The sequence below is a fragment of the Aethalodelphis obliquidens genome, unplaced genomic scaffold, assembly GCF_003676395.1.
Source record: "Aethalodelphis obliquidens isolate GAN/ISIS:26980383/991018 unplaced genomic scaffold, ASM367639v1 scaffold15, whole genome shotgun sequence".
Taxonomy (NCBI): Eukaryota; Metazoa; Chordata; class Mammalia; order Artiodactyla; family Delphinidae; genus Aethalodelphis; species Aethalodelphis obliquidens.
The window spans coordinates 13,737,321-13,763,168 of NW_020837959.1; the positions used below are offsets into that span (position 1 = coordinate 13,737,321).

Here is a 25,848-nt window from a genome sequence, read left to right on the forward strand (position 1 = left end):
GATCCTTATCCACACTATTTTGAATTCTCAGTAAACCAGCTTTTCTGGAATAAGCATCAAAAGGATTTTTCCATATAAATCTTTTATCTGCATCCTTCACTCGTGAAAATTAAGAGGTAGCTAGGTACAAAGGCAATCAAAACCCTGACTTTGCCCTTTTCATAAAAGCTGTCATGCCAAAACTCCTTTGGTAATAAAACCCAGTTGATAATTCCAGACCCCTACAAGGGGAGAGAATTTATATGTACTCTAGTTATACTCAATGCCAGATTTCCAGAAATGTACTTCCTCAACAATCAAAAGTAGTTGAGAAATTTCTTTAACAGTTGTATAGCTTTCAATAAGGGGGACAGAAGGTTTTCATGAGTTGACATGAAGCAGTTTAAAACAAACTAACCAGTCTGAAGAGCCTAAGCATCGGCTCCAATTCCCCTTTTGCAAAACCTTTTCTCATATTTCCACCAAAACTACCATTCATTCACAAGACCATTTGTCTAATGGTCACTCTGTTCAAAGTACTTTTTACTCACCAGCTGTTGGTAGGAGAGAAAATCTATTGCACTTGAAGAATATGTGCTTGCCCTATTATTTAAGAATACTCAATTCTTCTAAAAAAGACAAGCAAAACAAGCAGAATGTATGGAACTCAAGAAATGTTATGCATAGAAAATAAGTAAGCTAAGAGCATAAGTGAAGAGGCAAAATTCAGAGGATGCACTAAATATAGATCATGAGGCGCTTACGAGACACAGGCATATGATGATATAAACAGGAAGTTAGTAACCTGTAAGACATGTTAAAGAGAGAATAAATGGAACGTATGATGGAACAAACAAGAGTGTTATTTTTGGATTGGAAGGTTCAGAAAGCCCAAGTCTTAAGGTAAAATCACACCATTCTGGTCTAACAATTATGTTATCCTTAAATCAGCTGTCTAATATGGTTCAATTCTAGCCCCACAAGTGTTCTCTCCAAAAGAACACAGATAAAACCCAACACTGTTCAGCAGGCTAACTGGCGAGCAAAGTTGTTTGCAGGTGTACTTGCCCTTGTGTCTCTTTGACAGAGCAAGTGTGTGCCCCCAGACACCTTCCATCTGCCTGTCCGGGCCCCTTTCTCAAAACTCACTCATCCTCATTAACACACCACCAGTTTGGAGGCTGATTCAGCAAAGAAAGAGATAAGATATATGAACATGGTGTAGCCCCGAATTCAGGTTGTGGATTTCCTTTCACCCCAACTGAATACTATCCTAAGTGCATTAACTTACCCCACCTTTTTCCTCTTGATTCTCATTATTTATTTTATTTTATTAAAATTTTTATTTATTTTATTTATTTATTTTTGGCTGCACTGGGTCTTCGTTGCTGCACATGGGCTTTCTCTAGTTGCGGCGAGCGGGGACTACTCTTCGTTGCGGTGCGCGGGCTTCTCATTGCAGTGACTTCTCTTGTTGCGGAGCATGGGCTCTAGGCGCGTGGGCTTCAGTAGTTGCGGCATGCGGGCTGAGTAATGGTGGCTTGCGGGCTCTAGAGCACAGGCTCAGTAGTTGTGGCGCACGGGCTTAGCTACTCCGCGGCATGTGGGACCTTCCCGGACCAGGGCTCGAACCCGTGTCCCCTGCATTGGCAGGCGGATTCTTAACCACTGCACCACCAGGAAAGCCCTGATTATTTATTTTAAATTGATTTAATAAACCATGTGATTGCATCATCTTAATTTTTATCCATGAACCTTTCTGTTCAGTGGTCTCTGTAGTGTATTGAAAGGCTACAGTGTAATTTCCCATACAACAATGTGAGGGGGGGAAACAATGAGGTTAAGCAGAAAATATATATAATATATTTGGCTACAGGGTTTGTAAAAGTATAATCATGAGATTATGTTAATAGAAATATAATATACTATAATAATAGATTTAGAAGAATATGTCTATATCTTGTAACATCAGAAGATGATGGTCAAAGACATAAGTGGATAGAAACAAATACATATAGCTAAGTTTCTGGGCTATTAAGATGAAACACAAATGCATATAAGTAAATGCACAGGCTCCTGAGATCAAATCCTGGCTTCACCACTTCCTATCTTTTATGGCCTCGGGAAAATTTCCTCTCTGTGCCTCAATTTCCACACCTGAAAAATAGGGACAATGATAGTAATGAAATAAATAATAGTAACCCTACCTGAAGGGATTATACTGATGATTAAAGGAATTACCAGCACGTAAGTCTCTTACAATAGCCAGATCATGGGAAATGCTTTGAATTTTTTAGCTATTGAAAACGAAAGGGTGAAAGTTAGAGTGTGACCAAAAGGAACAAAATCTTGGGTGACAATGGGTTGCACAAACATTACTTCCCATTGACAAGACCCTCTTCCATGCTGATGTCATTGTAATGAGTACAAATCACAGCATATAAAGCAATAGTAAGAAATTAATACAGAGTAACATGTAGTCCTGTGAGTTCCTCTTCAGGGTTGGGTTGAATTTTGGGAGAGCATGAGTACCGGACAAACAGCAAGTTCATTTGGGGAAGAGCTTGGGTGGCAAATGAAAGGTGATTCAGGGAGTCTAGCATCTGCAAAATTTGGGGGCCCAGGGCCAGCTGCTTCTCCAAATAGAGTGACTGCAGCCAATAAAAATAAGCCAAGTTTTCATGAATATGTAATGTCCTACTCTTAACCATTGCTACCAGGAAGGGACCTTGGACTGGAGGAGAACTGAGCTCACTCTTTAGGTGGCTGTTATGAACTGGCCTGCGCCATCAGCGGTTGTGGCCACCGGCTGCCTCATTTGCTTTCTCCATTTCTTGGTGGCATCAAAGAGGTTCTAGCTGCCCAAAGGGAAGTAGAGTGGCCACAGAGGTCACCGTACATTGCCTTTTCTACAGACATCTCCATTCTGTACCCCTCAGGGCGACACTCACCTCACATATCCCAGCCTTTCTTTGCATGTGCTTGACTCCTTAATGAACCTCTCATAAACTGTACCAGGAAGTCCATAAAACCTACCTACTTGGAGATATCTCAATTCAGCTAAATTAAATTGGTCCAAATTCAAAATGTGAGTAAATCAGTAACTCTGAAATGGTATACATTTAAAACCCCAAAGGGAAATGAAGGCATTTTTAAAACCTTAGGGTGGTTGGGAACACACTTAACAAATAACTAAAAATATTCTTCAGATAGGTGTGCAAACGAATTTAAATCCTCTGTGACCAGTTTTAACAGTATCTATTTTTAAAAGGTCTGGGATTTGGAAAACGAAATTCTCAGTGCCCAAGTTTTATTAGGCACTTTTCCTATCCAGCCCAGGCCGGCTCATTTCATTACAGGCCAATCAATCTCCATTAGTTTCAGAACCTCCTATATTCATCCCAAACTTACCCAGTTTCCAGACAAGACTGACCTGCTACGTCTTAATGTATAACTTTCTAACTTTTTTTGTAATACATGTTCTTTAGATATGTCAGCTTCCTATATTTTATACATTCTAAATGATTTGTTAGTTTAGGCTTCCTGCGTGCCTGAGCTGGTAATAGCTCTGCTGAGCTCCATGCATAGAAATTTAAATTTTAAAAATTGCTTATAGTTCTGTATTTTTCATGAGAGAGCACACTTGCCTAAGTCACAGAAAGATAATACCAAGTAAAAAACATTTTTCTTCAAAAAATTAACACGTACAGATTCTTCTCTCCTTATAAAATTTGAAAACTTCAGAAAAGTATAATGAAAAAAAAATTGTCCTAAATGCCCCTTATCAGAGAAAACAAGTTTTAACAATATGATGTATAGAATACAAACTGGAGGAATATACATAATCCATTTATGTATTTTTTAGATAATAGGAGTTAGAGCACACAGAATATTTTATAAACTGCCTTTGCAGTGATTACTATATTGATTACTTTTCAGTGATTACTATATTACTATAGTGATTACTATAGTTGATTTCTATATATACAATATCTATATTTAGCAACATGAGTCATTCATCTGGTCCTTCATATTTTTTCCACTCATAGTCCTGTGGCAAGCATCTCTAAATACTGTTAATTAGGAGTATTGATAGAAGGCAGTTCAACACTTTTCCTAGTTTTCCTTTCATAATTTCTCCTTTTCCAGGTTAGAAGAAGTCTCTACTTCCTTCCTACGGTTTTCATCATCACTTTTCTTTTGGTGTCTGTATTGGTTTGCTAGGGCTGCCGGAACAAAGTACCACAGACTAGGTGAATTAAACAACAGAAATTTATTTCTTCACAGATCTGGAGGCTAGAAGTCCAAGATCAAGATGTTGGCAGGGTTGATTTCATCCTATGGTCTTTCTCTTTAGCTTGTAGATGGCCATCTTCTCCCTTTGTCTTCACATTGTCTTCTCTCTGTGTGTATCTGTGTCCTAATCTCTTTTATAAGGACACCAGTCATATTAAGTTAGGGCTCCCCAATGACCTCATTTAGCCTTAATTACATCTTTAAAGGCCCCATCTCAAAATACAATCACACTTTGAAGTACCAGGATTAGGACCTCAACATATGAATTTGGCAGGGGGGCGGGGGGACACAATGCAGTCCATAACAGTGTCCCTATTCTTTACAGATTTATCTCCATCTATTTTCTAGATTCATGCAGTCTGTTACATATTTTTAATTCAATCACATAGTGTTACCGTTTATAACTAATGTAATCTTTACTCCAGTGCTCTAAGCCTATCCTTTGCATCCTGTCTTGTTTTTTTGGTATTTGCAGCATTTCCATGTGCTGCAGTCTTTCATCATCACTACATGTTTTTATAGATATTATACCTTCTTTTCTGTCTTCTCAAGCGGATATCATCATTCAATCTTGTCTCCTTGTAATTTTTAATATTTGTTTTCCACCTCTACCAGTGCAAATACCTGGTCCTGCAAATATGTTCTTCCTCTATGGTGTTAAAATATTTTCACAGTGTGATATGGTTGTTTTTAAATTTTTATTTTAAATTTTCATTTATTGTTTTCAAAGGTTATTTTCCCTCCATGATACTTGTTATGATTTTTGTAATTCTTTTGCTATTATTTTGATATGCTTAGACCACAGGGGCATCTTACCATGTTAATCCTTTTAGCATTTTCCTGCAAGTCCTTGTCTTATGAAATATTCAGGCCAAAACAGTCTCTTTCATGCTACAGAAATCAAGACTCTTAAGACTCCTTTGAGAACTCTCAAAGCACTTAAGAAGGTAAGAAGCAAGGAGAGAAAAAGGGAAGGGAATTAAATTACTAACACCTACTACATCGTAGAAAATTCATTTCACAATCTCATTTAACATTCAATCCTAAAAATTGGATTAAATTATCTATTTCATTTTACAGATGAGTAAATTGAGGCTCAGAGAACTTAGTGACCTTCTCAAGTACATATATGTAGTAAATGATAAAGCCCAGGTCAAAATTAATTTGTATACTCCAAAACCCATGCTTTTCCCATGACTTCATACAAACTCCCTTTGATCCCTAAATACATTTTGACCTACCTCCAAGTTCCCCTAAGCCTTTCTGCATAAGGGGAATGATTAGAACACAAGTCAGGTGCACCAAAATCACAACAGGACAGGGGTTCTGCCACCTGCACCTCTCTAGATTTCCTTTTTTTTTTTTTTTTTTTTTTGCGGTACGCAGGCCTCACACTGTTGTGGCCTCTCCCGCTGCGGAGCACAGGCTCCGGAAGTGCAAGCTCAGCGGCCACGGCTCACGGGCCCAGCCGCTCCGCGGCATGTGGGATCTTCCCGGACCGGGGCACGAACCCGTGTCCCCTGCATCAGCAGGCGTACTCTCAACCACTGTGCCACAGGGAAGCCCAGATTTTTTTATTTTTAAACTTATTAATTAACTTGATAAAAAACTTACAATATTTACGATATTCATTCTTCCATTGAGAAAACATTTCTCCATTCATGTTCAAGTATATCTCCAATGAAGTGCTGTAGTTTGCTTCACATAGTTCACAGGGATCCCTAATAAAGCTAATTCCTAAGTATTTTATGTCTTTGTCAATATAGTGAATAAGATTTTTTCATTATATTCTTCAGCCACTTACTGCTGATATACCAAAATCTTTGTTTTATAGAGTTGATGTAAGTAACGGCCTTTTGAAGACTGTTCTGTATCTTCTGCAAAACTCTTGTGAAAACATTGTTCCTGGTGTCATCACATGTCCCTTTAAGCAATAAGTTCCTTCCAGAGGTCAGAACGAAAGGTTTTTATCCCTGAGACAAACTTAACCCAATGACAAAAGCTCTCTAAGTATTTTGTTTTTTGTCTTAGCAGGCAAGATATTAAAAGCTTAAGTTCATGTTTAACTGCACAAGTGAACTAAACTTACATACCTGGCACACACATTTTTCTGCTCCTTTTAAACTGTTTTGGTTTTCCTCATATTTTTAATTGTCCTATTTTAATTCTGTAATCCACCTTAAATTGTCTTTGGAGGCAGGCAGTTGGCCTAGGAAGGTTATGCACCTTAATATTCACATTCAAAAGTAATTAAGCTATATGCCAATTGAATAGTATTGTTCATCTGTTCCTAATTATATATGCTAAAAATGGAGTAATCAACCTTTTTCCTTCAGGACGCACTATAAATCTACCCCTTTATATCCTGCTCAAGAAAGTATTACAGAATACGAGAGTAATCCCACGGGTCACCTTAGGTCCTCTGTAATTTAAAAGAAAAATATAATCATTTTTCATAAACTTTGGTACTTCTAACATTTTGGGTAATAAATCACTTATGTAACTGGTCGACGTGCAGCAAACAGCATGTCATCAAGACACATCTGGACACAAATGGGTGAAGAATGGTGAGAAAATGATTTTGGAGAAGCTCCTTGACAAGGTAAAGTAAGCCGTGTGCAGTTCCTGAATCATAACTTGTGAAGTCTTTACCGTCCCCTTTAGGCAAAATCATCCACTCTTTATTCTGAGTTCTGATGACTCTTTATAGTTACTCCATTCCCTCCAGGGAAGCCTTTCCTGCCGTGCAGGCTGTGCCTTATCCCTTTACTGTGCTTGCACTGCACCTACCTTACAGCCCATCCCTCGTTATATTACAATTGCCCACCTTTTAGTCTGTCCACGGTAAGGTCCTTGAGAAAAGGGACCATGTCTCAGTCATCCTTTATCTCCAGTGCCCAGCACAGGGCCTAAGCACTTCCCACCTACTCACATTGTATCCTAGTTGTTCATATTGTTGTCTTCCATCAGGAAAGAAAGATAGAGACCTTTTTTTTTTTTTATCAGCAGGGCCTTAGCCACTTCTACATGCCCAAAACTGTCATATTACTGAACATCAAGGGGAAGGGCTTAATAAATACTGAGTGCTGTACCCTCCGCCATTTCTACCTTCCTATTTAAGCTTTCTTGGGCCATTTTTGGATCTTATTCCTAGGCCCGTCCTTGGTCCCTCTAAACCTTTCTGATGCCTCAAAGTCATTAACACCAGTGTAACTATGGTACCACCTCCATCCCTTCTCCAAAAGAGACCAAGAGGATAACAGATTCTGAACAAATGTCGGTAGTTCTCCAAATGGGGAAAGAAATCAAGCTTTAGACAAAACACAAGCCAATCTATCTATGAACAAGGCTCCTTCCACGTATAAGCAATGCGTGATCTTTTGGAAACCATAATAATCATCCCTTAATGCACCCTTCTCCCAGTGCATCTCATCAAAACCTCTAGTGGGGGCTTCCCTGGTGGCGCAGTGGTTGAGAGTCCGCCTGCCGATGCAGGGCACACGGGTTCGTGCCCCGGACCGGGAAGATCCCACATGCCGCCGAGCGGCTGGGCCCGTGAGCTATGGCCGCTGACCTGCGCGTCCGGAGCCTGTGCTCCGCAACGGGAGAGACCACAACAGTGAGAGGCCCGCGTACCGCAAAAAAAAAAAAAAGCTGTCAGACAGCTTACTTCCCTAGGAAATTTGTTTCCCCAACTTCCGAGATAATTATTCATACGTTCTCTGTTCTCCTCAAATTTCCAACATTCCTTCCTCTCCTCCCCACTCTCAGCTAATGACCTTGCTTCATGACTCACAGAGAAAAGAGATGCAATCAGATTAGAACGACCTCATCCTTCAACTATCAATTCACCAACCTTCCTGTATCTGGTACTCAAATGCTCTGCCTTCATTTCTGTTAAAAAGGGAAGAAGATAGATGAGATCCTGTGTCCTGTAATCAGATAATCTCTCATCTTCTTAAAAACACCTCTCCTACCATCACCCCTCTTTGCTTTATCGTTCCTGTGAGCATTCAAACAGGGCTCAGGGTCCCTCGCAAAGTTGCAGTCGAGCAGTTGGCCAAGGCTGCAGTCTCTGAAGACTAGAGGGGGGCTGCCAAGCTCACTCACAGGAGGTTTCGGTTCTTTGCCATGTGGGCCTCCCCCTAAGGCTGCACAAAACACAGCTTCACCCAGGACAAGGGATCTGAAAGAGAGAAAGAGGAACACCTACACAGAAGCCATAGTCCTTCTACAACCAAACCTCAGAAGCGGCATCTCACCCTTTCAGTTGTATTCGATTCCTTAGGGTCAAGTTACTGAAGTCAATACGGGGGGTGAAGACAGGCATTAGGCTTCACCTCTCGAAGAGAAGAGTACCAGAATTTACAGACATATTGGTAAAACCATCCCTGTTTATGAATTTAAAGTCGTTCTAAATTTGGTACTCAATCACAATCATTTCCTCAGGCTAGCATATATTCAGGGCTCTCCATACACTACCACTCACCCATTCCAGTATCCCTCAGCTCTTCAGCCAATTCAAACTCTTTATTCTGTGCCTTATTCACTCCTGCAGACAGTCACACTCTTCCTTTTAGCACACCTTCTTCGGAATTTCTAGGTCTACTTCTAATTATAGTACCATGAATTGACTTAAAGGTTGTGATGTAAATATTTCCAGTTCGTTTTATCTATGACTTACATACACTGTGATTTCACTCCTTGAGAGCCAGGACCAAGTCTTCTCCTCAATCTGCATCCTCTGCAGTGCCTGGTATTAGGCTATGTATAACCATCAATCAACCAATCAATCAAGCTACCTAGCTATAGAAAGAAAATGACCTCAAAATAAAAGTAGATACGTTATATCTCTCTTGTCAACCAGGCAATGTTTTTACAACATTGTTTAAATTATAAGGGATTGGCTGTCTCAGGTTTTGCTTGGTGTTGCAACCCTTCCCTTCTCTCCCTGCCTCTGCCTACATCCATATCCACCTATAGCTCAGAACCATTTAGCTTGAAGACTTGCTCTCATCTCTATAACCAATCCGTGAACCTGACCATGGATGTGTGGGCACTGATTAGTTTAATCCTGGACCTCGTCTCAACTTGACCTTGCACCTGTACTCCGAACAACTGGTTTCTACACTGATTCAGAATCCACTTTTTATCACTTGTGTGCTTCTGATTAAGTAGATTCATGGTCCTATGTTTGAGTTCCATTCTTGGTGACTGTTTTAAGGATACCTGGGATTTGTTTAATCAGGTATGGCAGGACAAGCCGACACAGAAATGACTGTCACGAAGAAGTTGTTTATACTCACAGATACCTAGAAATAGGAGGCACAGCCTGCCACACAGGGCCACACAGGGCAGCAGCAGGGTCATTCAGGAGGCAGAGGAAGCAAGGGGGAAATGTGGGCAAGAGGCCTTATTGTGGATTCCAAAGGAAAGAACAAGTGTAGCAGGGTAAATGGGTTCGGGACTGGCTAGTTTGAATAATTCCTGTGGGCTTTGGGGAATAGGGGTTGTCCCAAGTTGTCTGATACCCGGCCTGGGGTGATTAGGGCAAGGGGGATAGTGGTCTGGAGTATAAGAGCTTGAGAAAGGAAATAGTTGGACGTATGGGCTCTGGATTGGTTGGTTTGCATATGAAGTCATGCTCATTTACTATCGCAAAAAATTAGCTAACCCTGGGAGGAGCAATCCCTCAAGCATCAGCAAGGCCCCAGATGTCAAAGCACAAAATACAAAAACTAGAAAACGAGGCTATTATAATAGTAGCCCCCCTAGGTCGACCTTGGTCCTGCGTTCCTCCTGCTGATACTCCTACTACCTACCCAGACAGCTGTCAAATACACACAGTATCAGCACAACCTAGGGATAAGAGAGATGGTCCTAAAATCAGATACACCTGGGTTAAAATACCTGACTGCTCCACCAGTGATGAGTTCTGCAACCATGGACAAGTCACTTAATATCCCTGAACTTCATCTTCTCATCTGTACAATGGAGATGACAGGAGTACCTACTTAATTCAGGTACTTACATCCATAAAGCACTTTGCCTGGAGCAGAGCAAGCAATCAAAATGTGTCAGCAATAATTACTATCTCTTCTCCCTCTGACTTCCCTAAAACTGTAGAGTGATTGATACATAGTAGCTACTCAATAAATGTATGTTGAAGTTGACTGAACCAACAAAAGAAGGAAAAAAAATCAATAAATAATCCTAGCTCTTGAACCAATCATAGAAATGCAACACTTTTAGCAGACATAGGTTAGAATACTCGACAGGCTAGAACCTGGAAGTGAGACCTGGGTTGGAAGTCTAGCTTTAATATTTAATCCCATGTGACTTTCTAGGACAGGATGGAGAGGCTACTGGTAGCCTCTCCAACATCCATCCCTCCTTCCCCTTGCTTGGAGAGCCCCCACTTTGTTCTGCGGTCCACATGGGACTCGGGAGGGCAATCCTATCGCCATATTCAGGGACAAACCCTGGAGGGTCCATTCCTATTGCCAGTGACTGGTTTCCAGATGGGAATGTGACCCTTTCCACTGTAGTCATTGTTCATTTGGCAAGGAAATTCTGCCTGGGTAGCTGTAGACTTCTCGCAACCATGAGGGAGGCATCCTATAGCCCAAGTCAGCAAGCGCAGGTGGCAGAGTAAACCCACCTGGGTCCTCAGTACAATAACAATAGCTAACATCTAATAGGTGCTTACCGTGCTTCAGCTATTCTCCTAAACATCTGTGTGCATTAACTCACACAATCCTCCTCACTGATACCCAGCAGGAATGTTTTTATTACTGTTTTACACAATGAAAAACCTGAAGAATTTAGCAATTTGTGCAAAAATCTCGTAGCACGACATGGTAGAGTTGGGATCTAACCTATCGTTGGGCTTCAGGATTTATGTTTTTGCTTACCTGGATCTGGAAAATGTGACTAAGACAGAATCAACCAATTCCCTCTGGGCTTGTTATATGAGATTTTAAATGTCTTATTCAGGCAATTTGAAGCGTTTTTGCTAAATGCAGCTGATGGCATCCTAATACATATATTCAGATTCTTCACCTTTAAAATGGGGATACGTCTCTATGTCTCCTAGGGTTGCTGTTAAGATTAAGAAGAGTTCCATAAATGCAAATACCATCCTCAGTTCTTCTGAGGACTCTGACCACAGTCATCACACCTTTCGCGGTTGTCCATAGGTTTACTGAATGGAAAGTCTTATTCCGAGACTCCACCCTAGCCCGGGAGCTAGGTGTGCTCCTAGGTCTCTGCCCATGCTAATGCATATATCCTCCTGGAAGTGGCCAGGCATTGCCTCATGTATAAAAACTAACTCATTACCAAGGAAAAATATTCTCCTAACAGATATGTATTATAATGCAAACTCTAGATGCAGGAAGATTTTATTTTCTATTCTTTTTTCATAATTAGCTGCAAAATCAAGTTATGTAGTGAAGAGCTCAGTGGATTATCACGTCCTAAATCAGCTCAAATGAAGAAGAGTTACATTCTGAGCTCACTGTCATGACATAGTATTAACTGATAGCTATAATTTATAGCCATATGGAAATAATGAAAAAGTATGAATACAAAATGTAAAATATTAACTCCTGGATAACTTTCCCAAAAGGGTAAAGCCAAGGAAAAGAAAGAAAACTTTCATACCTTGATCTGTGCCAAATCCCTGGAGAAAAAGGTCTCCTGATGGTCTAAGGAAAAGACTTATACATTTTGACGAGTCTTTTAAGATCTATTATGTCCTGTTCTAAAAGAAACTGCTCATTCCTTTAACAAGTTGTTCAGCTGCATGTATTCTGCATATTGTTCAACTGCATCTTTGTCATTCCCAATTTTTGAAGATGTCTATAAAAGGTGAATTATCTATGCATTGCACTTTCAAAATCCAACTTCCCTTCCTTTTCCATTCTATGTCAAAAGAATTCTCACTGTCAATGTAAATTTAAATTTGTACAGTACTTTATACTTTACGAAGCACCTTCACAGTCATTTTCTTAATCCACAACAACTCTAAAAAAAGAGATAGGACATATATTCTTATCCAAATTGTCCAATAAATTTGTGAATTTATTTATGCTTGTTTTCATTTATTCATTTATTTGACAGCCATTATGTACCAGGTACTATTCTAGGCACTGAGGATGCAGAAGGAAACAAAACAGTCACCATCTTCGGGAAACTTAAATTTTGGCAGGAAAGCCACCCAATAAACAAGTAAACAAATCAATGAGGAAGCCTAGATTCAAACCCTGGTTGCTTGATCAAAACTTTAGAGCTCTTTACAGGATACTAATCTGCCTCCCTGGTCCAAATTCACTGATGCAAATGTTCTCTTTGCCATGAATTTTGGCAGTTTGGACTTGAATCTCTTTGGGTTTCCAAAAGGTCTCAGATGTTTTCCACTCCCCTAAAGTAATCCAATGGACAACAGTCAAAATGGCATTTAATAACCAACATATTCAGAGCACTATTATATTCCCCCAAACAAGAGAATCGTGGAGGGAGTTAAAATTGAATTTAAAAAGAAACATATGGGGGCTTCCCCGGTGGCGCAGTGGTTGAGAGTCCGCCTGCCGTTGCAGGGCACACGGGTTCGTGCCCCGGTCCGGGAAGATCCCACATGCCGCAGAGCGGCTGGGCCCGTGAGCCATGGCCGCTGAGCCTGCGCGTCCGGAGCCTGTGCTCCGCAGCGGGAGAGGCCACAGCAGTGAGAGGCCCGCGTACCGCAAAAAAAAAAAGAAAAAAGAAAAAAGAAACATAGGCACACGTAATTGTTTCTGTGCATTAACTCATATGATCTTCATCGCTAATTCTTGGAGGAGGTCAGCTAAAGGATGCAACAGCTGGCTGACCCAAAAGCGGGCTCGGGCAGTCGGAGGCTCCTGCCCCACTCCCCTGTCCTTGGAATGAATGCTCCATCTACTATTCCCACACTAGAAGCTGTTTCCAGAACGTAGCCTTCAGAGAACAGGGTGCTGTTGAGACCACCTGGAGAGCCTACATGCCTGAACCTCGTTAAAACCTCTATATAAACTCCTAAGATTCTAGCAGGTGGGTGCAGAGGTCTACCTTCATGTGTAAGTTCCCTTGTTTATTACACCTGCCACCTACCCACTTGGACTGATCTGCGTCTTTCTTCCGTCCCTCCCTGCCCTCTGTGTACGGAGCTACCTTCACATTTCACCAGGGGAGTCCCCAAGGTTGCAAACCCACACTAACACCAGGTAGGAATGTTTTATCACCATTTTACAGATCGAGGACTGAGACCTTGGAGCATGCACGCAATGTGTGCGAGGTCACATAGTAATACATGGTAGAGTCAGGACTTAAACCCAAAGCTGGGTTTCAGAACTTAGGTTCTTTGCCTCTATGCTTTACTGGATCTAGAAAATGCTGCTGAGACAGAATCAGCCAGTGCTAAGACCATTTTTTACCTGGAAAGATAGGTTCACATTAAGTTTTGAAGTACAAATTAATATCCTGCAAGAGTCTGCTCATTTAGTTATCAGCAGTTGTCTGGCTACACAAGGTTTCTACAGGACAGCATCTCAAATGACTGCCCTTGCCTGTTTTCCATCTCACAGCACTCACGAGCAGGTTAACTTGTCCCATGTATCATTAGTAATTCATGACTTATTTGTGAAAGTGCAGGGACAGCACTACTACAGGCCTAATACAATGAATATCTTACTAGGAAGAAATTAACAAATGAATTGTTGCTGATCAATAAGTGTTGAAGAGAAAATTACAATGATAGTAAAGCCTAAATAATTTATACACGATATTGATTTTTTCATTACATTAATTATTCTTTACAGCACACAAAGGAACTAGGAGAATAAAACTTTCAAAGCAAAGAAATTTATCTACCATGTTGTATTGTAGGCTTAAGTCTGAATTGAAAAGACAAAGAATGGACCAGGATAGTTGACAAATATTTTTAGACTAAAAATGCATCAGGTAATCAACTGGACACTTCCAATGTAGCTAAGTTCCTTTGTGTTGCCCAACGTTTTTATACACAATACTTTTAATAGTTATTTATCAAGAGAAGTACTGATAGAAAATGTTTATAAATAGAAATATTAGAAATAGAACAATCTGTTAATCCACCTCTTTCGTGGCTTATATGAAAGGCACAACGACAAATTCGCTGAAGCCACATGGGAAAGAAAACGTTCTCTGAAACCTCTCCCAGAAGCTTTAAGTTAACTGGACTTAAATCCAATTGAACAGAGTGCAGGTTCCTTATTGCTAATACCTTTCATAGACAGCAGAAAACAATCCCCTAAGGCCATTTTCTCACAGCAAGTAACTTTCATACGGAAGTAAGGGCCTGAAGATGACCCTCCTGTTTACACACTATTGCTGACTTTAACCTTGTCACAAAATGCTGTCCCAGAGAACAACAAAAAAGTATTGTGCATAAGAAGGGCTGTGAAAGAGGACGGAGGTCGCTGTGTTCTTCATGGATGACGCTGTTCCCAGCAACTCAAAATCCCCTCCTACAGATGGGAGAAACGAATTGAACCCATGTGCACCAATCCCAATGGATGTTCTAGGTACAGACATGGCACTCAAAATTGCTTTTGTCATTCATATGTTGAATAGCACCTTGTTCACGGCGTTTTGACTCTAGAAATTAAAGCAGTGAATCGATGGTTCTTTTCTTATCTTTTCTATCGGAGTTTTCTCAGATACCAACTTCACTTAACTATTTTTCAGTATCTAATATTAGGAGATTCCAGGTTCATAATGTTTTATACAGAGTTGCATGAATATACGCTTTCAAGCACATCCTACCTCCCCCCAAATAAAGATGGAAATAGTGTTTCAAAAGTCCTTTAAAATTAAAACTAAAAACATGAGAATAGTTTCAAGTGTGATATAATTTTTTTCTTTCCTCACCTGTTACTTTCAGTGACTTAAAGCCACATTAATATTATTTTTAATGTGCTTAATGTTCTTGGAAGAAAATCTAAGCAACAGAAAGCATCTCATCTCGGGAATATGCTTTTGCAAACTAGAGCCAGTTTTGCAAATTATTTTGTCATGTCTTAACTAATATTGTTAGATAACTTCAAATTTATAAAGTACCTCACACAGATAAAATATATTGATAAAATGTATATTATCCACTCTATCAAAATACAGATCCAACTGTCCAAATGTGTCACTCTCACCAGTCAATTCTGGAGCACTATGGGGACAAAACACCCAAATCTAAGATCATTTTTATTACTCAGTGAAAAGTCTCTTGTTATGGTGACGGCTCCACTGCTGAGTGTCCTTTGCTGCATCCACCATTCTTTGGGTGGAGACTAATGGTCCATACAGAAAATATGTAGTACAGGTACTAAAAGAAAGGGTATTCGTTCTTAGTCTCATATGTAGAATTGAATTGGGCATTCATAAAATGAATTAGAGGAAACTTCAAACTATTTTAAGTCACTGTGCAAGTTCTTCTCCATTTTCCTCCCTTCTACCCCTGCAACCCCAAATCCAGTCTCCACCTTTCTCTGCCTTGGTGAACCATGTGGAATGAGGAGCTCACTCGTCCTTTAGCTTCCAGGTAAATCCAGCCACTGGAAGACAATGGGAGGAGACGGACAGGTGGGAGGAGAAAGGAGTCAAGATATTTATTTCCTTCCCCCCACCCCCCTCAGCTCCTTACTGCTAGCAGTGGCTGCCTTCTACAAATAGCTCCTATGGGGAAGCCCTTCCTACCTCCAAGACTAGCTCCTGTCAGGTGCCTGCAGACATGGGAGGCTGACACTGCCTGCCTGGCTCCACCACTTCATGCCCAGGGTGGTTAACTGCTTCCCTTGTTACTAGTTGTAAGGAACCTCATGTTCAATGTCGGTGCCCTTACTCGGTCCGTACCTCTGTAACTAGTCCACTGGCAACACCAGAGGTGGTTGGTACCTCTGTTTGCTGCCAGGACCTACAACACAGCTACTAATGTTTGAAACAGCAACCTGATACAGAAGAATAATGTATAAGTAAATAAAAGAACATCGGCCACATTCAAATACACCAGCACTGCGAATCAGACAGCCTCTTAGATAGGTGATGACTTCCCATAAACGTACTAATGAGACAAACCATTGCATACAAGATGTATTTCTGACCTCAACTCTCAATATCACCATGTTTCTGATTCAGTTCTTTAAGGATTTCATTCTTCACCTTGACTACTTTTGTCCTTCTCTCCCTCCTCCGTAGCATCCTTCTAATTTACTCTCTGCATTATCACTGTCTGTTCTCTCTTCCTTGACATGTCACCTTGTTCTTTACTGTGTTATATAGATCCTACCTGCAGATTTCCACACACAGGCCAAGTTACCACATACCTATGTTTAAAGTCATGTTTACTTTTCCTTCTGGATCTATGTTTTCATTTTTTTAAGAAAATCTATACAATTCTACAAGTTCCTAATTAGAGTCCACAAAATACAGAAGCTATCATCCAGGTTTACAGTCATACATCCATAACCTTGAATTCTTTGAAAGAAATACTCTGTAAAATGTAATAAATAAATATGGAGGACATCGAGGTGTTTAGCTTTTCTACCCTCTTATGTTTATAAAAAAGCTAGAATGCAGGGGCAACTGTGAACATATGGTGTTAAATGCAAGCTTCTGACAATAAATGACCCAGTACTTACCAAAAAAGCATGGTACTATATTAATAATAGCAATGAATTACAAATATTTATGTGCCCACAGGCGACTAATTCAATTTCACTGCAGGACTGCTTCATTTATGAATTTAATTGTACGTGTTTAAACATTTTTGTTGCTGTTTCATTAATATCCCATAAAAAATAAAATGACATGCTGAAGAAAAGGAAGAACGCAAGTTTCTATTCACAGCATTAATTAAGTGCCCACTGAGTGCCCATGGTATCCCGAGTATTAACATTTACTTTTATCATTTATGGCTTTTCTTTTGCATCACACCTTGCGAGTTCATTTTTGCATTGTTCAGGATGAAAAGTTCCAGATTCAAAGAGGGAAGTACAGCTTTACATATCATTTTATTTTCACACAAAACAATGCAGATGTGTAGGATGACTCCCATGAGAGACTTAAAATAGTGACTTTGTCTGTGGCAGGCTCTGTTTGAAGAGTGCCACATGCATTCTTAGCACTCACCATGAGATAGTACTATTATTCCTCCCATTTTCCAGAGAAGGAAACTGAAGGACAGAGCAGGTAACTGACTTATTCAGGGTTACATGACAGCAAGTGGCTGAACTGGATTAAAATCGAGCTACTTCACTTCACAGCCCACGCTGTAAACATGACCCTAATCACATTCACAAATTGGGCATCAGCACGATTTTCAGGAATATTCAGAGGCTGATATATTTGTCATTTTCTCTAATTTCTGTTGAGGACTTTTTTCCTTACTCGGGGTCTCCTTCCACTACTCTCCAGTATCACAATCCTTAACCACAACCGCCTCGACCATCGGGCTTTGACCAGTAACTATCCAGAGTCTACGTTACTGGTACTTTTCTCATCCTCCCATCCTACCTCAGAGTTCTCACGCTCTGCGTTTAGGCTGATTTTTCCCTGAAGTGAGAATGAATGATGAGATTAACCTTCCCAAGAGGCAAGAACATCTGTCTGTACCCAAATGAATGTCTGATCTGTGGCATACTAAGAGGAGAAAGCTTCTAGAATGTTCTAATAAACCTTGGGCTTGATGCTTACTTTGACTCTTATAGTGAACAAGGGGAGTTCACATCTTGTTAATTACGAAAGGCAATTATTAACAATTCGAAATTGCACGACAAAAGAAGAGAGGGATGACACCAAATGTTTGATAATCCCATCTTTCAAAGAACCAAAGTCTTGTCAAGTTATGACGATATTTTTTAAAGGTAATCTAGAACATAGAGCATATTTTTAGCCGACACTGATTGAACATCTATAGGTCAGTCTCTGTACTGGGAACTTTGCATATGTTTACTGACTAACTGTATTTGCTAGAGGAAGATATAAACAAATAACACTTGTCTAGGTTCAACAAGTATTTAGGATAATTCCCAACACATAGTCAAATGCTTAGCTATAATTAAAACAAAGTTATATTAGCCAATTAAAATCATCAGAGACTTATCTGTGATATCCATAATTTAACAAACTCAAAAACAAGATAATTGATTACTACAAGATATTAATTTGGGTTCCGCATTTATTTGTTTTCATACTAAACCTATTTCTTGGCCTAATAATTTAGTTCATGACTCTTAAAATCACATTAGGATTTGCCAGTCTCAATTAAACCTGTTTAATTCATTATCAAGCATAAATAACTTTCAAATGGCATAAGCTTCTGATTGTCCTTAGTCAAAATGAGATGATAATAATTAGCTTTGGGGAATAATAAGAGTCTAAGATGAAGCAAATCCATATCGCTAGTGGCTAAATTTACCTGCCTTCCAATTATTACATGAACATTTCTATTTCTCTGAAGTCAACCCTTTCAAAAATCCCAAGGTAACCAGCAAGAAAAATGCAGAAAAATAAATCATCTCTTACCATCTACCACTTCCAGTTTTATCTTCACAACTCAAAAAAAAAAAAAAAAAACTGAATGGGTTTAGTTCAACCTCCTTCTGATTTATAGCAAATATCAGTGGTTTGAACCAGAAGCAATACTTTAAGAGACCCTGTACTGAACATATAAGTGGATTTGGCATATAGACAGAATAATCTCTTATCTCCTTGGTTTTATACTGCACACAAACCTGATGGTGAAAATTAACCTTCTTTGCAGTTCCACATTTCTAATTAGAAGAGACATCAAAAAGATTATCCCTTAGAAAGCAGTACGGGCCATAATATTCTAGATAGCCTTGAAACAGAGCTCTGCAGCCTACTTATATATTTTAGCCTGCTGTCTAAAGGAAAAGTAATAACCAGATGGTGTTCCAAAGTGGTTATGGCTTTTTTGTGGCAAGTTGTGTTATATTTTCTCACCTTACCTTTTCATACTTATTATGAAGAAGCAGACGTTTTAGTATACAGGACCTATTTATTGCTTTTGGCCTTGAATGTGTAAAATAGTCTATACCATCAGACTGTGCTATACTAAAAGTTTCCTTGGTAGAAATGCTGAGAAATCTCTGAGAATTAACTAGCTCATTTTTATAATCCTTTCGTGTGTGTGTGGTGGAGGTTGTTTTGTTTTCTCTGTACAGGGCAAGAAAGAGGACAAGAAAGATACTGTGAACTCAGCTTAGATTAGAACACAGAACCTTAAAATAAAAGGCCACACAGGCTAAGCCCTTCCCCAGGAAGAAATTCCTTCTACAACATCAGTGGTTAATTAGCTACATCTAAAATGTTTACTGCTGGGGAGCACACCGCTTCACAAAAGAGTTCATTCTCATTGTAGACAGTTATAAATTTTAAGAAATTCTTTCTTACTCTGAGTTGAAATCCTTATCCCATCACTTCTATCCTACTTATCCTAATTCTATCCTTTGGAGAAATACAGAACAACTCTCCTGCACCTTCCACATCTTCCTTCTCTGAGTATTTGAAAGCAATTTTTATGTCTCTCCTATTTTTCCCATCTCCATATTAAATATTACCAGCTCCTTCAATTATTCCTCATACGACATGATTTCCAGATGCTGCGAATAAACTGGAGTAGTAGCTTGACTCAAAATTTTTCTTAAAAGTTTTTTAAAAGAGATCTGAAGGCTTATTTACAACTATAATCGACACAATTACAAGGACTATGCAGAACGCAGTGGTCTTCCAGAAGCCGTATGCTAGCTCTCCTCCTTGTGATACACACACACACACACACATACACACTACTGATGGGATGGTTCTGTGATACAAAGTGGGTCAGAGACCCTCATTTCCCTGGCCACACTGATTGGCTGAAAGAATAGTCACAAGTTCCAAGCTGGGCTAATCTGAGTCATTCCCCAAGGTTTTAAATTGGAACTCAGAGAAGGCCTGCTTTCCTCTTAGCTGGTGGAGCTATTAGATTTGATAGCCATTTACTCATTTCATGGAATAAGCCAATTTGATATAAAGAGTTCAATATGAAAAGGGGTGTGGGGAGAAAGTTCCCAAATCTCCAGTTCCAACCATTCTTAAAACCAACTCTACCCCTATCTTTCCTGTGTTCTGGTTATTAAGTCAATAATTCCCCTCTGCCTGAATTGAGCCTGAGTCAGCTTTGTATCGTCTGCAACACAGAGGGTCCTATCTAACACAGTGCTCATAAGGTTCCTCTAACAGGACCAATAGAATGCGGTCATAAAAGGGAACAACTGCCATCCTACCCTACAAAAGGTATGGATGGACTCTCTTTCCATCATTTTAAGAATGAGAGCAATACCCACTTATTGAAGAAGAGCAAGGCCCATCTTGCCTAATGGCCCAAGCTCAGAGGGCTGACACTATTTGTTCAAAACTGTGTTCCTAGACCTATCACACAGTAGGTGCACACAGTAGGTGCTTAAAACACTCTCCAGTATAGTTGTCATAGTGAACAGAAGAAACAGTAGGCAAAACATTGAATATAAATTATCAAAATGAAGACACGAGTTCCCTGGGGAAACTTTAGACATATTACACCTCCTTAGTATTAGATAACCCATTTGCCATATAAATTATGGAACTAGATTATCTCTTCAGTCTTTTTTTTAGCCATACAATGCTACGATTTTACCCACACTCAACAATGGTAAAGAAGAGTCTTCCAAAGACCTGGGTATGCAGACAAAAAGGGGAAACATACTGCAATGATGAAGGAAGGAGAAAGATAAGGAGAAAGAATATCCTGCCAAATAAATAACAGAGAAAAGAAAGAAAAGGAATGGGAAGAAATCATCACTAATATGATAAAAGAGGTCATTCAGATAAGCTGTCTTCCTCGTAGCTTCCTATCTTACTCTAACCAGTTTCTGTGGTCAGAAATGCCCTCTGTACTGGACCCAAACTGCCAGCCCCAGAGCCTTGCCCCTTCCCGGCCCCTTATAACCCCTATGACAGTTCCTTCTGCTCTACCACAAACCTCCTCCCAGAGTTGGCTCCCTGCTTCTGCCTTTGGTCCTAGATGTTCCCACCTCCTCTCTCACCATTCCAACCAGTTTTTCTTGTCACCAACAGAATGTGTACTCAGTTATATTGTGTCCTCCCACCCCTGTTTCCCATCCTGTCCTCTGCAATGACTGATGCCCAAATGGCCATCCATAATTTTCGATTTATTGCTTAATGTTTTGAACTTAGAATTCCGTCTCCATACAAATAATGATAAAATGGCATCTCTACGAATTAAGGTGACCCATTTACACTGAGCTGCTCTAAGGAACTGACCTCACATCCTTTCGTGGAAGAAGGCCTTGATTAGGGGAAATACTGCTATTACAATGAGCAACTAATATTTAAGTATTACTATACACCTGCATAGTAAGTATTGAGTGCTGTGTACCAGCATATTATACTATGCACAGATACTATACCAAGTATTTTACATGCATTTGCTCATTTAATTCTCATAACACCTCTAAGAGGAAAGTACCAATATTATCCATATTTAAAGGTGAATCTGAGGCTCAGAAAGGGCAGCTCACTAACTTACACAGCTAGTAAGCACAAGAGCCACGTCCATCTGACTCGATAACCCTTGCTCTTACCTATAACATGACCCACAAGGACACTGATCCCTGTGAGAAGTGGGGAAGGAGGGGACATTGGGGGAACCAAAAGCAAAGAGACTAGGGCACCAAAGTCAACATGATCTACTTCTTGATTTTGCTCAGAGTCAGCCCTATTTGAAGTAGAACCTTGTTCCCATGACGTAGCAATAGATTATCTGTCATTTTGCATTGTGGAAATGGACCCTCCATTATCCAAGCTAATCTAGTTGACTGTAGAATGCCGTACACAGACATTCTCATGACAGACAACTAATTCAATCTTCTCTGTGAGGAAGGTGCAGCTGAACATCTCTTCAACTTTTTCCCTATCGCTTTTGATGCAGGGCACTTCGCATAAACCACAGCTATTCCTTCCTAAAGTATCCAGAGAAGAAAAGTAACTGAGAATATCAGGAAAGAAAGAGAGGGTGAGGACGAAGAGGAGGAAGGATTATAAAAAATGGTCCCCCAAAAAAATACTACCACAAAATTTTATAAGTTTTTTAAAAAGCAAACCAGTGCAGGTGATTATCTGATAACTTCTGATTCTGAGAGAAATGAGTCCATCACTAAACAAAGAAAAGCACTTGACTGTGCAATAGAAACCATATGTTCAAATAGCCAAGGTGGCATTTTCCCACATCACACAGCAGAGAGATATTGAGTATTTCCTATAGAAGTAAGACCTCACTGCTGTAATCTGCGCAGGGTCTGTAGCAGCAGCAGCATTTCATCACTAAGCAAAAATCCAATTATTTTTAGATTCCATAATCTCTAATTCCTCTAAAATCTTCATCTATTCACTAACAGTTTTATATACATTGATAGAAAATAATGCTAATCCCTACTGAAGAATCACTAGATGTTTCTATGTGATAATCAGTCTCTAGTTTAAGTGAAACGGAAGCTGGGAATCAGACTAGTAAACTCTTTGGGGTCATTCAGGAATTAATACATAAAGGTGTAAATACAAAAAGTACAATTTGGGGGGAAATGTAGCAGAGACTCTCTCTCATGAAATAATAATGTCTTTTGGTAGAAAGTTTGTAAGTAATTATCAATTGAAAAATTGTCTTAAACTAAAATAGAAGGGCAGGATCTAAAACACTACACAATTAGAAATCTTTAAAAGTAAAAAGTCCTTAAAACCTAAGGAAGGAGCCTAATGCTTTCATTCCAAGTCCAACCAGTTTCTTATTCTAAGCAATTTCCATTAAACAGGGAAAGGAGGAGAGAAAGTATTTGAAAAACTGCCAGAGTAAAAAAAATCCCATAATGAAATTTTGCTCATTCTTGGAGAAATGAAGTAGAATTAGATGCTTCAGTGGTGGTGAATTCCAGAATCTGGGTAGCTTCCAGTAAAGGAAGCTTTTCCATAATGTCAGGTGCAAAAGCTATCTGGTATCAACATGCTGAGCTTGAGTTTTTAAAGTCCTATTTCCTTGCACCAAATTGTTTGAAACCTTTGAGACAAAAACCTCAATAAACTAGTATTCCAAGCTTTTAATGTTTTAGTCCTTTGAGCAAGCATGTCAGATTAATCTTCAAATTGCAATGGGCAGAAAGAACATTCAACCAAAATTCTTAAGCCCATGCGTCTCTCAGAGGATGTTAATAAGGTATGCAGTTTCATTGGCTATTAAGATTTCAAACTTTCCTAATTCTCAGCAGCATTACTATTTAAAAGCGGGTATGGATGGGGGTGGGAGAGGAAGCTAGTCTATCCTGAAAGGAAGGGATTTTACTTATTAAATCTTTGAATCCACCTAGCATTTACCACACTTCCAGGCACACAGTAGGCATTTAACACATACTTTCAGAACGAGTTCATGGATCGGCCTGGGGGAGAGTGGAAATCTTGCTGAGAACAGCATGAGTCCAAACCCTGGCGCTGCTCAGCAACAAAGCCCATCTCCAGAATTAGGGTTATAGAGGTAGAGCAGGAAATTGAACGTGTGTCTTCAAAGTGGCATCAAGAGGACTGTTTCCTGAGCTGGAGAGCAGCCACCCAAGAGCCACTAGACTCGTCTCTGGCTTCTCCATGCCTGGAAAACTCCTGCCCTGCCTCTCTACCTCCAGCTCCCCCTGCCTTTTACCGGGTTTGAGTTTCCACTCACAGCACTTAGGTACAGGATTCGACCTCGCTAGTCTAACCCAGGCCTCCTGGCCGTTGCGCGGTTCTCCGAGCATCGGCTGGGAGGGAGGCCACACCGTGCTAGGCAAAAGGAAGGACACACACACGACGATGGTTCCCATCACCTTTGGGGGAGGGGGAGCGGGAATCGACGGGGGGGGGGAGGGGGGAGCGAGTTCAAGGCCAGGGCACCATCCATAGGTTCCTTATCGCTCTCCTAAAGCCTCTGGCCGAACCGCTGGAAGATGTTGGGGAACCAGCAGCACGCCGCCCAGTGAGCGCGGGGCCGCCGGGGTCGGGACTTGGGGGAGCTGGGAGGGGGGTGGCAGTTGGCAGGAAGCGAGACGCGGAAGGGGACAGTACCTGGTATGGCTGTGGTTGCGGGGACAGTCTTTCTTCTCCATGATGGCCGGCACACAGTTGGTGAGCTCCGTCCAGTCGGCGTGCAGCCCGCAGCTCCAGCCGGTGGAGAAGCGGGAGAAGAGCCACGTCTCCTTCTTGCCGGGCCGGTGGCAGGTGCACTTCTTCTGGCCGGCTTTGCAGCTGCACGGCTGCTCCAGCCGGATGTTCTTCACCAGGTGCCGCCCGAACGTGGTGCCCCCGGTCTTCTGGATGTGCAGGAACACGATCACGTCGCGCCCCTTGATGTTGAAATCCACGAAGCGGGTCAGGTCCTTCAGGGTGAAGTTGAAGCGCGGCACGAACCGGGGCAGCGACCCGTTCTCCGGGGCCTCGGGGTCCGGCTCTTCTTCCTCCTCCTCTGCCTCGTCCTCCTCCGGGTCCTCCGGCTCCTCGTCCTCGTCCTCCGGCGCCGCGGCCCCCCGAGGTCCCTCGGGCGGCCCCCGGGGTGGCGGGGGCAGCTGGGGCCGTCGCTCCCAGTCCTCGAGCGGCGCCTGTGCCGGGCGGGCGGGACCGGGGGCGGCAGACTGGCCGGCCTCCCCGGCGCGGGGCTGCTCCCCGAAGTTGGCGCAGGAGCTGGTGCAGGAGGGGGACACGTACTGGTACATGATGACCACGAAGAGAAGAGTGAGCACCGGCGTCAGCAGCCACTTGTTGAACCTTTCATCCATGGTCCCGCTCTCAGGCCGGCAGGCTAAGCGGCGGCGGCAGAGACGTTGTCGGGCTCCCGCTCGGAAGTTTCGGGGGCTCCGGGGCGCGGCTCCGAGCCCGCCGCTCCTCCATGCCCCTGACGCTGAGGCGTGCGGCTGGCTGGCGGCCCCGCGGCACACCGGCGCTCCGGGGCTGACAGAGCCGGGCCTGCGAGTCTAGCGGGGAGGCGGGCGCCGGCGCGCGCGGTGGCGGCTGCGGCGCGGGGCGCCCTGCGCTCCCGGGGGCGCCCGGCTCCGCCGGCTCCCTGCTCCCGCCCGGGCGCGGCGCGCGCTCTCAGGCGGCGCGGGGCACCCCGCCGCCGGCGCTCAGTCGCTGGGGAGCGCGGCTTGGGTCCTGGACCTGCCCCGGGCCAGCCGGGCAGCCGGGCAGCTGCGGCCGCGAGCTCGGGGGCTGCATGAGGCTCTCCAGGGCTCCGGCCAAGGGCAAAGGCGCGGCCCGGCCGCCCGCGGGCCCTGCGCCCCGCACGCGCGCCCGGCGCCTCTGCCCTCAGGTCGCGAGGCGCCGGAGCCGCGAGGACGGACGGCGTCCGCCGCAAGTTAGCAGAGGAGCTCCCCGCCCCCGTCCCGCCCCGCCCCGCCCCGCCCCGCAGCGGCTGCGGACTAGGCGCCGGTGCGAAGCCGCCTCCCCGGGCGA

The 25,848-nt window shown here is 42.1% G+C and overlaps 1 protein-coding gene across 1 annotated transcript in view; it reads right to left on the bottom strand.

Annotated features, from left to right (window-relative positions):
- HS6ST3 (heparan sulfate 6-O-sulfotransferase 3) overlaps window positions 1-25,279 on the bottom strand; it is a 656,550-nt gene extending 631,271 nt beyond the window's left edge. The window contains exon 1 of the mRNA XM_027115970.1: window positions 24,469-25,279. Coding sequence (XP_026971771.1) covers window positions 24,469-25,175 — 707 coding nt within the window. The 5' untranslated portion in view covers window positions 25,176-25,279. The remainder of the gene's footprint in view (window positions 1-24,468) is intronic.
- Window positions 25,280-25,848: the final 569 nt, after the last annotated feature.